Genomic DNA, 14911 nt, shown 5'->3' with positions numbered 1-14911 from the left:
TACCACACACTACTATGAACGTGGCCTCAGAATTCACGCCGGACACATACTCGGCACGTAAATATATAAAACATCAGTAGGGAGCAGCTAGCTTAGCACAAGGACTGGAAGCAGTAGGAAGCAGCTAGCCTAGCTTAGCACAAGGGCTGGAAGCAGTAGGGACCAGCTAGCCTACTAGCCTAGCTATTAGCTTCAGCTAGGAGGCACGCATAGCGGTTAATATAACATTCTCTACCATGAAAAAACAAACACACCACTACTCCGCTGGCGTTTGCAATCAAAAGCATACATACAACATACAACATAATCGACATTATTGCCATGCAGTATACTCACCAGTCTTAACGATGCAGAGAGAGACATGAGGTACGTAGCTGCCAGGAAGATGCCGCACAGGTGCATTCTGGGAGGCGGGGCACAAGCGCAGTGCAGTCTGGGTGATGAGACAATGACGACAAACAGCATTGAACAGCATTCGTTGATTCAACATTTATTAGATATTGGCATTTCAATCATTAAAATGCAACCACAAAACAATATTGATTCAATGACATGTTTTCAACATTGGCCAAGTGGTTCATCGGTTAATGGTTGATCCACCATCAATCGTCGACCTTAACCAAAAATCAAGCATTTTGACCATAACTCAACATTGAATTAACATCTTTTGCTATCTGGGGTGTGTGTGTGCGTGCGTGCGTGTGTGTGTGTGGGGGGGGGGGGGCGCATTGTCATTGCATGGCCATATGAAGCTGGCCCCCACCAGAGCAGCTCTGATGATCAACATCCGCAAGCACTTGTTGCAGTGGAGCGTAACAAAAGTGTTATGATGCCGATCACAACTGCTCCAGCATAACAATAATAAAAGAGAATACAGCATATGCATAGCCAGGGCGGGGGGGGTATCATAAATAATGAGTCTGTCATTTACATTAGGCGAGCGAGGGGAAATGAACAACAGCGGCAACAATAGTACCGGTGTCGGGGAGCCAGCGGCAGCGCGGTCGTACGGACACTTTGCGCGCATCAAAGCCGGTGTTTTGGGCTCGATCTTCGTGCTCGCCACTTGCGGTAATCTCTTCCTTCTAGGCGCTCTGTGGAGGAAGAGAAAGAGAAACACGAGGACCCAGTTGTTCCTCTTGCACCTCTGCCTGGCGGACCTGATGGTCGCTTTCTTCCAGGTCCTGCCGCAGCTGTCCATGGAGATTACGCACCGGTTCAGAGGCACCGATCTCGCCTGCCGCGCGGTGAAGTACCTCCAGGTGGTGGGCATGTTCGCCTCCACGTACATGATAGTGGCCTTAACCGTGGACCGGTACCACGCCGTCTGCAGACCGATGGTTTCGTTCTTCGAGGGTTCTTTCCGGAGGTACCTCGCCGTGGGCTCGGCGTGGCTCGTCTCCCTGGCGTTCAGCACCCCGCAGCTCTTCATCTTCTCCCTCAGAGAGGTCGAGGAGGAGGAGGACCAGTATGACTGCTGGGCGACGTTTATTGAACCGTGGGGCAGCAAGATATACATCAGCTGGATCACTTTGTCCGTGTTTGTTTTCCCCGCCGTCATCTTACTGTATTGCCAGATCAGAATCTGCACGGGGATCTACTTCAACGCGAAGAAGAAGAAGGCGCTGCGGGGGGCGGTCAGCAGCAGCGACAGCGGGCGCCGGGACGCCAAGGGGGGGGTCACCAGTGCGATGCTGAAGACGGTGAAGATGACTTTTATTATCATCATGGTTTACAGCGTCTGCTGGAGCCCGTTCTTCGTGGTGCAGCTGTGGTCCGCGTGGAGCCCGAGCAGGTCACCCACAAACGGTTAGCTCTGCTCTGCTTCATATTTGAAAACAAACACCACGACACAGGTTTGATTGATTGAAAACTTTATTAACCGATTGCAGAATGGGTACAATACACAGTATGGCTCAATACACACAATTTACTTGGAACATCAACATGAGAGAGAGCGATAGAGACTAGAGAGAGAGATTGTGTGTGTGGGTGTGAGAGAGTATGTGTGTGTGTGTGTGTGTGTGTGTGTGTGCGTGCGTGCGTGCGTGCGTGTGTGTGTGTGTGTGTGAAATCCTTATTATGAATTGAAAATGGGGGACCCTGATGTAAACAAGACAAAAGTCTTTCTCTGGTCTGCATCCCCTTAAACAATTGTGTGTATTGGAGCCGTACTGTATTGTACCCATTCTGCAATCTGTTAATACAATTTTCAGTCAATCAAATGTGTGTGTGTGTGTGTGTGTGTGTGTGTGTGTGTGTGTGTGTGTGTGTGTGTGTGTGTGTGTGTGTGTGTGTGTGTGTGTGTGTGTGTGTGTGTGTGTGTGTGTGTGTGTGTGTGTGTGTGTGTGTGTGTGTGTGTGTGTAAGAGAGAGAGTGTGTCTGTGTGTGTGTGTGTATGGATAAAATGTGTGCGACACTGGGTGTTACCTTGGAACATCAACATCTTTGCATTCAATACAGTTTATTTTCAAGGTCTCTGTTCATACTGTGGATTATTTCTCCTTGTTGCGTTTTTCTTCCAGGGCCAGTGTTCACCATCATCATGTTGCTGGCCAGTCTCAACAGCTGCACAAACCCCTGGATCTACCTGTACTACAGCTAAAACATGTTGCTGGCCAGTCTCAACAGCTGCACAAACCCCTGGATCTACCTGTACTACAGCTAAAACATGTTGCTGGCCAGTCTCAACAGCTGCACAAACCCCTGGATCTACCTGTACTACAGCTAAAACATGTTGCTGGCCAGTCTCAACAGCTGCACAAACCCCTGGATCTACCTGTACTACAGCTAAAACAGCAGCAGATTGGATTTAGGATTTATCCACAAATCTACAGTATGTCAACATAGTCCATACTCTGTAGGTATATGAATACTATGCTCCTCTCAAGGTCTGGTATATCCTATGAAACTATTAATGGTCAGTTGTTACAAACTCTGTTGGAAGTTATTCCAGATGTATTTTGTACAATAGTCAACTCATTGATTCATTGTATACTGTTTGCCAGCATGGTGATCAACTACTGCCTGGACGTAACAGGTGTCGACCCGCTTTTCATGTTTTACTTAATTAATCTATAGGTCACACGATGAGGAAAAGGCTTTGAAAAAACATGCTGTTTTGATTGATTGATTGATTGATTGAAAACTTTATTAACAGATTGCAGAATGGGTACAGTACAGTACAGCTCAATACATACAATTGTTAAGGGGATGCAGACCAGAGAAAGACTTTCGTCTTGTTTACATCAGGGTCCCCCATTTTCAATTCATCGTAACATATATGACATACATGACATACAGATAGACAGTACTGCTACATCTATACATTTATGACATACCAGATTTGCAAATACAGTACTGTTTGTGATACAAAAAGAGTCCAGGAAAAAAAAGTATATACATTTGACGTAGAAACTGTACATTGGATTGGGTAGGTGGGGGTGGGGGGGGGGGGTGGGTAGGAGTGGGGGGGGGGGGGGGGTTGGGTATGAGGGGTGGGTGGGGGACACTGTACAACTGTACAAACAAAACTGTACATTGGAATATTGACAAGACCATACTTGGTAATTTACTGTACATTGGAGGGGGTTGTTAGGACATTTACAGGGGCCAGTTTCGAATTGCAGTCTCCCGTAGGTGTTTTTTGAGTGTTTTTGAAAGTGGGTAGTGATTCACATTCCTTTACAGCTTTTGGTAGGGCGTTCCACATTGATGTGGCATAATATATGTGTCATTATACATAAACCAAGATGCTGATTGGTCATTACAACTATACAACAAGCCTGTGGCTGCAAGTATCTCCTCAAAGGACGCTGATTGGTCATTATACCTAAACCAAGATGCTGATTGGTCATTATACCTAAACCAAGCCCGTAGCTGCCAGTAGCTCCTCATAGGACACTGATTGGTCTGAACCCACAGCGCACAACATGAAGCCTGATGAGATGGATTCTCGCATAGTCTTGTGCAGGGTAAGAAAGATTTAGGAACCCCTAAACTGTTTCCAACATGTTACTTGTGGAGGATACCAGCGTGAGGGGTATGTGGTTTGCATTTAGAGCTTGATTTGGGCCTAGGAATCTGAGCCTGGCCCAACCCAAACGCCCCAAAATGATGTCCAGAACCCGAACCGAGCCCACAGGGTATAGGTTATTGTAATCCCAAATCCAACTGAATTCCAAAATTGCTCATAATTTTCCAATAATGGATTATGATAAAAAATTTAATTTGAACAATACTTACATATTTTTTTTGTCCAAGCCTGATCCAAACCCAAACAAGTATAAAGTGATCAAATTCAGCCCAACCTGACCCAAGCCGGGTTCTGTCAGGCTCTAGCTGCATTGCACAGAACTTTGTGAAGTGTGAAGCAGGGGTGTGAATGTTTTGAGAGAAGACAAGCTCAGTCATGAACAAAAAAGAAAAATATCTGAGTGGGTGAAAAGACCTTGGTCGGTGGTGCTTTGTACTACTCTCTAAACAAGTTACAACCACTGGAGAATAGAAGAAATGTGAGCTACATCAAACACTGGATTCCAAAACACACAACACAGAGGACTACGACATCTCAACGTGCCTGCCAACGTCTAAAGCCCTTGTACTCATAACCTCAGTGACCACGGCCATTACATACAAAGCACGTTATAGGTATGGATACATTTTTGTCGCAGCCCTTACGGAACATTCCGTTTTTTTTTGTTCCATGGCTCTGTGTTGAACTTGTTTGACAAGTTTCATACTCCTCATCATACTCCAGAGGCCGTCAGTCAGTGGACCACCCTGTCAGTAGCACTGATGATGGGAGCTAACATTACGCTAGTGCCCCTAACGTAAATCTGTTGAGACAATGAAGAAGCTAGTTTAACAAATTATTCTGTCAAATTATTATCCACTGATTTCCAACCTCAGAAGACGAGCGACACTAAGGCTGACCGAGCATAACGTTAGCTTCTAGCTAACAGCTTGACATCGCCAAACAGTAGAGAGGTGGAAACCAGTGTGGGAGAGCGTCTCAGCCAATCACAGAACAGGCCACAGCAGTTGGTCACGGCAGGGGTTTTGAGCTAAACTCAGTTTCTCCGATCACATGGACACAATTTCCACGGGGGTGATGGCGATAGATATGGCTCTTCAGTGTTCTGCAGTCTGTTTCAGCACGGAGCCAACAGTCCTACTTATCTCTCCAGACCATATGCGAATGTCATAATCTTTTCATCTCAGAGCCTGTGCGGGTACAGTACCAGACCCATCTCTATATTTGGTGCTTTTATTTGATGAACAGACAGGAAAGTGGAAATAGATTTGTTTTATTGTCTTGTGTTTTACATGTATAGTTAGATACTAGCTCATATCCCGGTTTTAAGGACCATACCAGGTGTAAATACAGTATGAGTTTTAGCCTCTTTAGTAATCAGCACACATATTTTACATTACCCTGCCTAGATCATTCTCTTGAGCGTAGCATAGGTTTTCAGATTTTGTTTTTATTAGTTTACCTTTAAAAAAAAATTACGTTATGGTGATAAGCCATATAATTAGAAGAAACCCAACCAAAATGATCCCCTTGATCGTGCTAACAAATTGATCACTCATTAGAAAGCGTGTTTCTCTCTCTCTCTCTCTCTCTCGCTCTCTCTCTCTCTCTCTCTCTCTCTCTCTATGATGTCAATGTTCTGTAGCGCAGGTTTAACAACTGAAAAAGCTCCTGACATCTAAACTACTACTCCCCAGACATCGATATCCCTGTGTACATGAGTTACCCAAATTCATTCAACCTTTATTTAAACTCGAGGGAAGCGCTGATTTTCCTTGCAGACAAAAACAACCCATTGGCAGAGAAATGTGCTGATAATGAGCTGGATTACGAAACTCTGTTAGTGACACTCCAGGATAATCAGCAGAGATTTGGGGGTATTTACTCTGCTTGATGGCTTTTTGTAGGAACAGAATGTTGCAATTTCTTTTTTAAGCGCATCATCTGTAGCCACTAGAAGGGCTCATTGAACAACTTTGGAGAGCGAGTGCAGACAATTTGGACAACTGGATCAAAGATGCAGCAGGCCTCCCACTATCTGAGAGCAGCAAGCGCTCAATGATCTTTTGTGTGACGAGCTAATGAAAGTCAAGTTCACTGGACAGGCCCTCGCAAAGTTCTGGATATCAGTCCGGAACGAGTACCCAGTGTTGTGTAATGCTGCACTGAGAAAGTTTGTCCCCTTCACATCAACATACCTCTGTGACGCCGGATTTTCAGAGTAGAAGCGGATTTCCGCCAAAGCGCACGTGAACGCATTTTCTTTTCATGTTCTGGCAACATATTTTGGCTAAATATGCCTTGTTTTATAAATGTGTATACAGAAACAATTCTGTTGCTTTTGTTGATAATATTCATTAATTTAATTGATAACATAGTGCTGTAATAAAATGTTCTAATAAATATGCATGATCAAGTTCAACAACGTGTGCTTTTATTGTGATATTCCTTAATTAATTCCACGTTGAAATTACGCGATACATTGTGTTGCGGTGGTCTATAGCTCCTGCTCTTTCAATGAATGCAGTGATTCTATCAGATTGGATACCAAGATTGAAGGTAAACGATCTAAATGATGAAAATGTACACCTGCCTTTGTCAAAACAATAAAAACACCCACCTTTATTTGGGACAGACATCTATTTGGGACTCAGCTTTTATTTTGAAGTTTTATGGTAGTAAAATGTGCCAAGACACAGAAAATAAATAGATGAAATTGATGACGTGTAAAGATGAATGTAACCCTATTTTTATGATGGGGAAAAAAAATTCAGTGTTGATGATGCATGTGAATCATAGCGTGTCCATTACTGTAAATGTCAGTGTTTTAAAGAAGTTGTTTTGTGGGTTGCTGCATTAATTAATTAAAATAATTCCTACTAGTTCCATGCATTATGCTGTCAAAAACAGCCATGTCAAACACCACTTAAGTTAAAAGTATTATAATTGATTAAATAAATTTCAATGTTTCACACAAGGCTGAACAATAGAGGTAATTGATCATTCTTCTAATTAACCCCAATGATCCAAACATTCATGTTAACATTTAGTCATCGGGTGACCAAATACTTAACTTGGCTGATAGGCCCTGCAGCCAATACACCTGTTGCATCAGCTGGAGAGACCAGTCCAAAACTAAATGCCCAGTGTTTCACTACAGTATATAGATGAAGAATAACGTATTCTTTGCCTCTTGGAATAGTAGACTGGAGATGCATTTTGGTTGAATGATAGACTAGTGCTCCTCTCCTGGCATTGTTTTGGTCCTTGTGGCTCCATATTAGGCACTAATGCACTGAAATACTATTTCGCTGTCAGAGATGTATCTAATCAGATAGCGCCTCAATGACACAGGATCATCCATGGTTCCAGGAACCAGCTATCTTAATCCTTGCAAGTGCATTAAAACCTAGTCTCGTGCGACATGGGGGAAATGTATTATTTGTTTTTAAACGTGACATTGTGGAAACATTTTAAATGTTTATAAAAAAAAAAAAAAAACTTCTTCTTTTTTCTTGGCAGGTCCAAAGCATTCATAGTGCAGTTCAATCGTAAAAAATTTTACAAAACAATGCATTGCCCCGCCGATCAAAGATTTACTTTTTAAACCCCCCCTTAACCCTTTCACTGCCACACGACAGAAGGTTAGCCCTTTACTATCACACAACCGACGGCGATGCTCCATCATTAGCATCATTAGTGCGGAGCTAATGATGCTAATGATGGAGCATCGCCGTCGGTTGTGTGATAGTAAAGGGCTAACCTTCTGTATTGTCACAGTGAAAGGGTTAACCGGCTGTCGTGTGGCAGTGAAAGGGTTAAACACTCCCACCCGCAACCCACCCCAGGACCCACAGTGACTACAGAGACACACTTCTTACAATGGTTCTCAGATACATAATAGATATTTACTGTGTAATTGCATTGTAATTACCACAATTACGCCTCTGACATTTTCTGGATTCTCGGTGAGCAAAGGTCATTGAAAATCAAAACAGGAATCACTGCAGGGACCCTTTCTAGAACGAGCTCTGTCAGTGTAGTAGCTGCATCATTACAGTCAGGCAGTCATTCCCAAATCATATGGATGTGCCAATAGTTCCCATGATGGAGCATAGGCAGGGTTTCGCACAAGGTCCTTGAAGTGCTTAAAGTGCTTGATTTTTTTACAAAAAAAAAGTCAAGGCCTGGAATTCCTTGAAAACAGCCAATTTTTTTAACAAGGTGCTTAAAAAGTTAATGAAATTCAAATCAACCATTCGCATTGAATGTTTTGTTCATCCATGATCGAATTGTTCTGAATCAAGAATTTTTTTTTTTATTCTGTTTTAATAAAAATCTGACGAGTCGCTGTCTCGCGCGCTCCAACTGCTTTTCCTCATTTCTTCTTCGCGTGTGATGCTCTAGCTTGCTCTAGCTGGTAAGCAGGCCAAGAAGATGGTTAAAAAACAGCATTTAAAAGTGAACTGTATCCTTCGAGTGACATCCTTGAAAATGAAAAATAGAATGGAAAAGTACTTAAAAGTCCTTGAATAAAATTTTGCAATGTCTGTGGGAACCCTGACAGGGTGCTAGGGCTGTCCCCGACTAAGGATTTGGATGGTCGACTATGATTGGCCAAAATTTGCCGTTAGTCGACTATTGGTAGACTAAAAATAAAAAAGTATAATATATATATAATTTTTTTGTCATTCCATTTGGGCTGTGGAGGGTGCTTAATGTCTGAAGGAGTCGACTGAAGGCTTCTTGTCCTCTGCAAAAGAATGCAATTGGTCCACTGATGGATACATCTTGATATTTGTCTAGTCTAGGATGTTCATTAGGTGAAATCCTCTTTCAGTGCCTCTGTGCCTGTTTTCGTAGGCAGTTAGCCTCTGGTATGCGTGCCATTAGCGTTAGCCACGCTTCTAGGCCTCTTTTCTTTTGGAAAGAATGATAAAAATGTTTTTATAATTTCTTGTTTTTTTTTGTAATCGACTAAGAGGTTGGCAGTCGACTACGGCTCCTTTCGACCGATTAGTCGACTAATCGACTAATAGGGGTCAGCCCTACGCGCACAAGGCGCGACTGATCATTTTCATGAGGTGTTTACGTGGAGTCTTTGTGGTTTACGAAGAGTCAAATAAGTTATATAATACAACATTTAGGGCTCTCAATCGATACAAATATTTAATTGTGATTAATCACATGATCCATTGTTAATCACCCATTTTTTATCTGTTCAAAATGTACCAACATGTATCAACATGGGAGTGGACAGAGTGCTTTATGCAACAGATGGCCATATTGACCTATACCAAATGTAACATTATTCAGTAATTATTCAGAGTATACTCACACAATGTAGTGTCCAACTTTACTTATAAAAGTTCACATACAATTTAAAACCAAACGATGGACCTCAATGCCTCACAGACAACATCGTACAGGTATACATTGGTAACTTACAGTCAGTGTTGCGTTCCTCATATCCAGCGTTGCGTTGTTATTATGGGCTGAGCCGCCACGCAGGATAATGACGCCGCGCGCACGCGCGCGCGCACACGCACGTGCGGCCCCGCGCGCATGCGCATATGTTCCCTCGCGCACAATAATACACTTTGTTTGTATAGCCTTTCATACAGAAACTGCAGCTCAAAGTGCTTCACAACAGAATTAAGACAGGCATAAAATGAGCACATAAAGTGCAGACATATAAAATCAGTTTTTCACATTAGGATCTAACATCCCAACAGGCAACCTTGTTTATGGTTTGATTCAGTTTTAATATAAATAATAAAAATAAAGAGAAGATTAATTAATTATCTACTCAGTCCCGAAGTTTGTGATGTAGATATGGAATGTCCCGGGTTGCTGCTGTTTGCAGAGTGTGTTGTTGTCCGGGGGTGAGTGGTGGTGGGTGGGGGGTTGAACAAAGAGTCCCAGACTGGTTGAAGACACCAGCCTATAGCGGCTATTGTTATGATAATGCGAGGTAGCGCCGCAGGTAAACACAACGATCCGAGCCGAGCGCAGCGCGTTCTCGCGAGCGCGTGCATGTGCGTGCACGCGCTTCTGCTCAAATCTTTAATACTCAGTGAGGTACCACTGAGTGGTACCCCGTGCCATGAACAACGCATGCCTGCTCATATCAACACTGGTTGCACGCACGCTAATGCCGCCACGTGCACGCGCGCTCCCGGTCGCGTGCGCGCACTCCCGCGCATGCGCATAAATAGAGACAGTGCCTAATTGCCTCTACGAATGGAATGTAACACCTGACGACCGGCGCTATTGATATGCAAAGTAACCAGGTGGGTACTTGGCGAGTTGGCGCATCAGTCGAGTGCAGCGCATTCCTGTGTGCACGCGCGTGCACATCCGTGCATGTGCGTGCACGCGCTTCTGCTCACACAACCCCGTTCCATGAGCAACGCATCACTGCTTACATTTGACCAATTACTCAAAGATCATTCCCTGGATTCCTGGCACTTCTAATAATAATAATAATAATAATAATAATAATAATAATAATAATAATAATAATAATAATAATAATAATAATAATAATAATAATAATAATAATAATAATAATAATAATAATAAATAATAATAATAATAATAATAATAATAATAATAATAATAATAATAATAATAATAATAATATATTTGATTTGTAGGGCGCTTTATAGTTGTGGAGCAAATCTCAAAGGGCTACATTGTAAAATAACATAAAAACTAGCAAGAGAGTAAAAAAAAGAAATAATATAAAAGGAGTAAAAATAACAGTAAAACTAGTAAAAAAGTTAAAAAAAATAACATAAAATAAGAAGGGCTAAAACTGGTAAAAGATCATCAAATGTGTGGAGCTAAAACTAGATAAAAATCAACAAAAGGCTCTATTAAAAAGATGCGTTTTGAGGCCCTTTTTAAAAGCATCCACATGGTTCTCTCAGGTGGTCAGGGAGAGCACTCCACAGACTGAGCAGAAAGCCCGATATCCCATGGTGCAGAGTTTGGTCCGTGGGCGCTGGAGGAGGTTTGCCTGGCTGGTAATTGTGTCCAACCTCACATGGGGGAAAATAAAGGGTCACAAAACACTTACTAGGCTATATGTGGAATCAAAACAGACAGTGTCACAAATCCAACTGAAGTGCTTTGCCTCTCTCTCCCCCTCTCACACAGTATAGCTACCAGGTTATTTTCATTGTCGGGGCATATTGGGGGACAGACAGAAAATACATGTCTGTAATTAAGATTTATTAGAAATGTTTGTCTGAAGAAGTCTGTCACCCAAATTACATTTATTTTTCTTGATATATGAACTGGTATGACTGAATGTTTGTCCATTTTTACAATTAATAAAAATAAAACGTTTAATGTGCATTATGCGTCAAAATAATTTGTGGCGTTAATACATTTGACAGCCCTAAGATTTGTTGGTGACCTGGGTTACGGGAAGACAACTTCATATTAAAAAGGAAGGTACTGGAGCACATGGATCATCTTTAGAAACATATTTAATAGGGTGCAAAAAAATCACTAACGTTTTCAACACAACAGTGTCTTCTTCAGAGTGATGATTTTTTTGCACCCTATTAAATATTTTTCTAAAGAGGATCCATGTGCTCCAGACATTCTGATGGGGACCGGTGCTACTCAGATATGGACCATACTGTAGTCATCAAAAAGGTAGCCTCCAGTACCTTCCTTTTTGATGACTACAGTATGGTCCATATCTGAGTAGCACCGGTCCTCATCAGAACAGGTTTAGTGCCTGAACTCTCAAGTTACAACTTACTATTAGTCCTAATTCTGGTACATCCCTTCTCCATATTCTATCCCACGGAAGCGATTCATGTGAAGCGTCTGTAAGATCATCAACCTTTATTTATACTCGAAAAGATAATTGAGGTCACCCTCATTTTCAATGTCGTCGAGACTCTACAGACATTTCAATGCACACATTTCTACAATATAACAATAATACATATAACTATCTCTATATAGTATCAAATTAACATGGGCATAAAATCAGCATACAGATTGACAGAATAAAAAAAACTGCAAGACAATAAAAGTAGTGCAATGTAAACGTGCAGACTTAATAATAATGCAGAATTAATAATAACGTGCAGACTTAAAGATGTTGGCGTGGTGTCGACACCGTATACCTTCCCATTCTCTTTTCCATATAATCAGCTCATTGAATGGGTGAGTGGATAAGGATGCCATGGTTTTAATCATGTTCTCACCGTGGGCATGGAATGGGCTACAGGACCATATCCACTTAGACACCCTTCTCTCTCTCGGCGAATCTAAATCTGTATTACATAACTTCCTACAAGAAGAATGTTGCTGCTTTCTGTAGTCGGGTCCCAACTGCAAAACTGCAAAATTACTGTATTACCCTGTATTTTACTGTCATACACTTTTACTATTATGTAGACTATTCGGTTTTGTGTTTTTGTGTTTACATGTGATGTATTGTATATTGTATACTGTAGATGCACTTTTATTATGTTCTTGTGTGATGTACCGCACATTTGATTGCTGTCTGATATATTGCAAATGTAATTGAGTCATTCCACCAATCCGGTCCGATTTGAGTCCCTCTGATGTTTTTAAGTGTCTTTTATCTAATCAGTTACCAAAATGTGCTTTGAAATGCTATTTATTTCAGTTGCAATGTCCTCTTTAATAAAGTGTAAACACATTGCATGAATGTATTTTTTTTTATTATGCATTATGTTGTTATTTCAGTTGACACCATGTATTTTGACATGTCCCTCGTGGCATTTCATGAAAATGTATTTGGGATATGACCAAGAAAATTTGTAAAAAGTCCATACTTTTTTCCATGAACATACACATCCATCTGTGCTGTTAATGCTGGTAATGATTTATTTCAAAATAAATGAATAATTATTCATTAAAATAACATTATTCAGTCTGTCCCTCAGTAACCCTCAACCCCGTTACACTGAGCATTCTCCCCCCCACAAAAATAATGGTTCAATCCATAGAAGCATGTGAAACAGGAAGTGACAACTTTGAAGTGTTTTGGAAAACACAACACCAGGAACAGGCAAGTAGCTACCTCATTGTACTATGTTTTCAGTCATTTATCATGTAATATTATGGTAGTCAAGCATAATTACTCAACAACGTTACTTGAAAAAAATATAGCAAACTATTACTTGTGAATATGATCTTTGTTATTAAAAAAATGTAGATGCTTTCTTAATATCATGCATGCCATGTGCTCTCCTGGTATTCACCACATGTGGAGTAGCAACCATTTTGTGCAAAAAAATCACAATCCTGTTACACTCAACCCTGTTACGTTTGGATGTAACGTTTGAATGTAACAGGGTTGTGAGATTGTAACGGGGTTGTGATTTTAACACTGATTTTGAAGTTATACAATAATAGTTAAATTAATTATTGAGCTTTTTCAACATGCTTATGCCACATACATATTAATTGTAATGTGCATGTTGCTGTGTGTGTGTGCTCACACGTTACCCTAGACTCAACCCTGTTACAGCTACATGTTTATTAATTATTTCTTTAAGTTTATGAAAAACAAATTCAACTTTTGAATAATTTTGTCTGAAACGTTTAGAGCAAACATAAGAATATCGATTTTAGTTCAAAATCTGAGGTCAAATCAAATTTCTGATGAAAAAGCTTGCGGCCGCTGTCAAAAAAGGCAAATTTCAGGGTTCAGAATAGCAAAAGTGTAGGATTTTACAAAATTTTTAGACGAGCAATTATAGAAATGGTGTGAAGGACATCCAATTATTATAGAAATGTTGACTTTAGCACAAATACATGTTTTAATCTTATTCAGAGAGCTTCCAGAGTGTCCACAACGGGGTTGAAGAATAATGGTGTCCATAACATACAATAATGACCAAAAATAATAGAGATTTCATGCCTGAGATGGGAAAATATATTTCAATTGAATTACAAATTCAATATGTAAAGTTTCATTTAGATAAGATGAAAGGATCTCTCTATTAAGTGGTAGTGTACCTGTTACGAAGGATCAGATTAAACCGAATATATATATTTATTTATTGATATATATTGAATAGTATTTGTATATCGCTTGATATCCCTTGTATATTCCTTGTACATATACACGGAATATCCCTTTAGCCTACTATAGCCCATAATAGTTCATTCTCTTATTGGACAAAAGGACCAGGCGCCAGGGGACCAGCCCCTGGCGTCAAGTTCAAAGGTACCGACGAGACATGTCCGTACTAGCCCCGGCTCCGCTCAGGGATACGGCTACCGAAATGAGAGTGGCACTATTTGTTCACCGTGCATATAAATATGGCGCAAGTAAATGTAGAAATCCCTTAGTCCTTTACCCTTCTACCCAACTTAGTAACAGAACGTGAAGCCTCACCCACGATACCACGTGCGGTGTAGTATGGCCTGTTTGGCCTTAGAATAGCATTGAGACCTCGTGCGAATTAATAGCTGAATTGTCAGAGTTTGGCACTGTACCGTCGAGTGCGACGTATTTCTATTAAGTAATAATAGTCTATCGTGTATGGTGCATCGTGCGGTTAGAGTTCTAAAGTGACCAGCATCTCCAACGCTTCCTCGTGTTATCTAGAGTCTTAACCAGGCTGGGCCGACCACATGGCGCTTTCATCCGAGGAGATCTAGGCGAGGACCGAGGGACATGTACACTGGATTACCTACCCGACGACTGCTGAGCCCTATGCGGCTGGAATATATTTGCTTTGGTACTGTGATTTGTGGAGCGGATAATCGCCGACGCCTGTGAGTGTTGGATTTACCCCCGAGAGGAGTCAAGTTGAGTCGGCGCTCAGAGAGACTGAGGTCGCCTAGCTTCTTCTTCATTGTGGAGCT

General features: G+C 41.4%; 1 protein-coding gene across 1 annotated transcript; it reads left to right on the top strand.

Moving 5' to 3' along the window:
• Window positions 1–950: 950 nt before the first annotated feature.
• On the top strand, window positions 951–2605 carry avpr2l (arginine vasopressin receptor 2, like; the record flags this gene model as incomplete). The annotated part of the gene is made up of 2 exons (XM_084331114.1): window positions 951–1809; window positions 2526–2605. 2 exons carry the CDS (start codon window positions 951–953, stop codon window positions 2603–2605), a joined length of 939 nt encoding a protein of 312 aa, XP_084187240.1.
• Window positions 2606–14911: the final 12306 nt, after the last annotated feature.

Source organism: Notolepis coatsorum (assembly GCF_963971535.1).
Source record: "Notolepis coatsorum genome assembly, chromosome: 15".
Taxonomy (NCBI): Eukaryota; Metazoa; Chordata; class Actinopteri; order Aulopiformes; family Paralepididae; genus Notolepis; species Notolepis coatsorum.
Note: the sequence above shows the minus strand (reverse complement) of the source record. Positions and strands in the feature narration are given on the sequence as shown.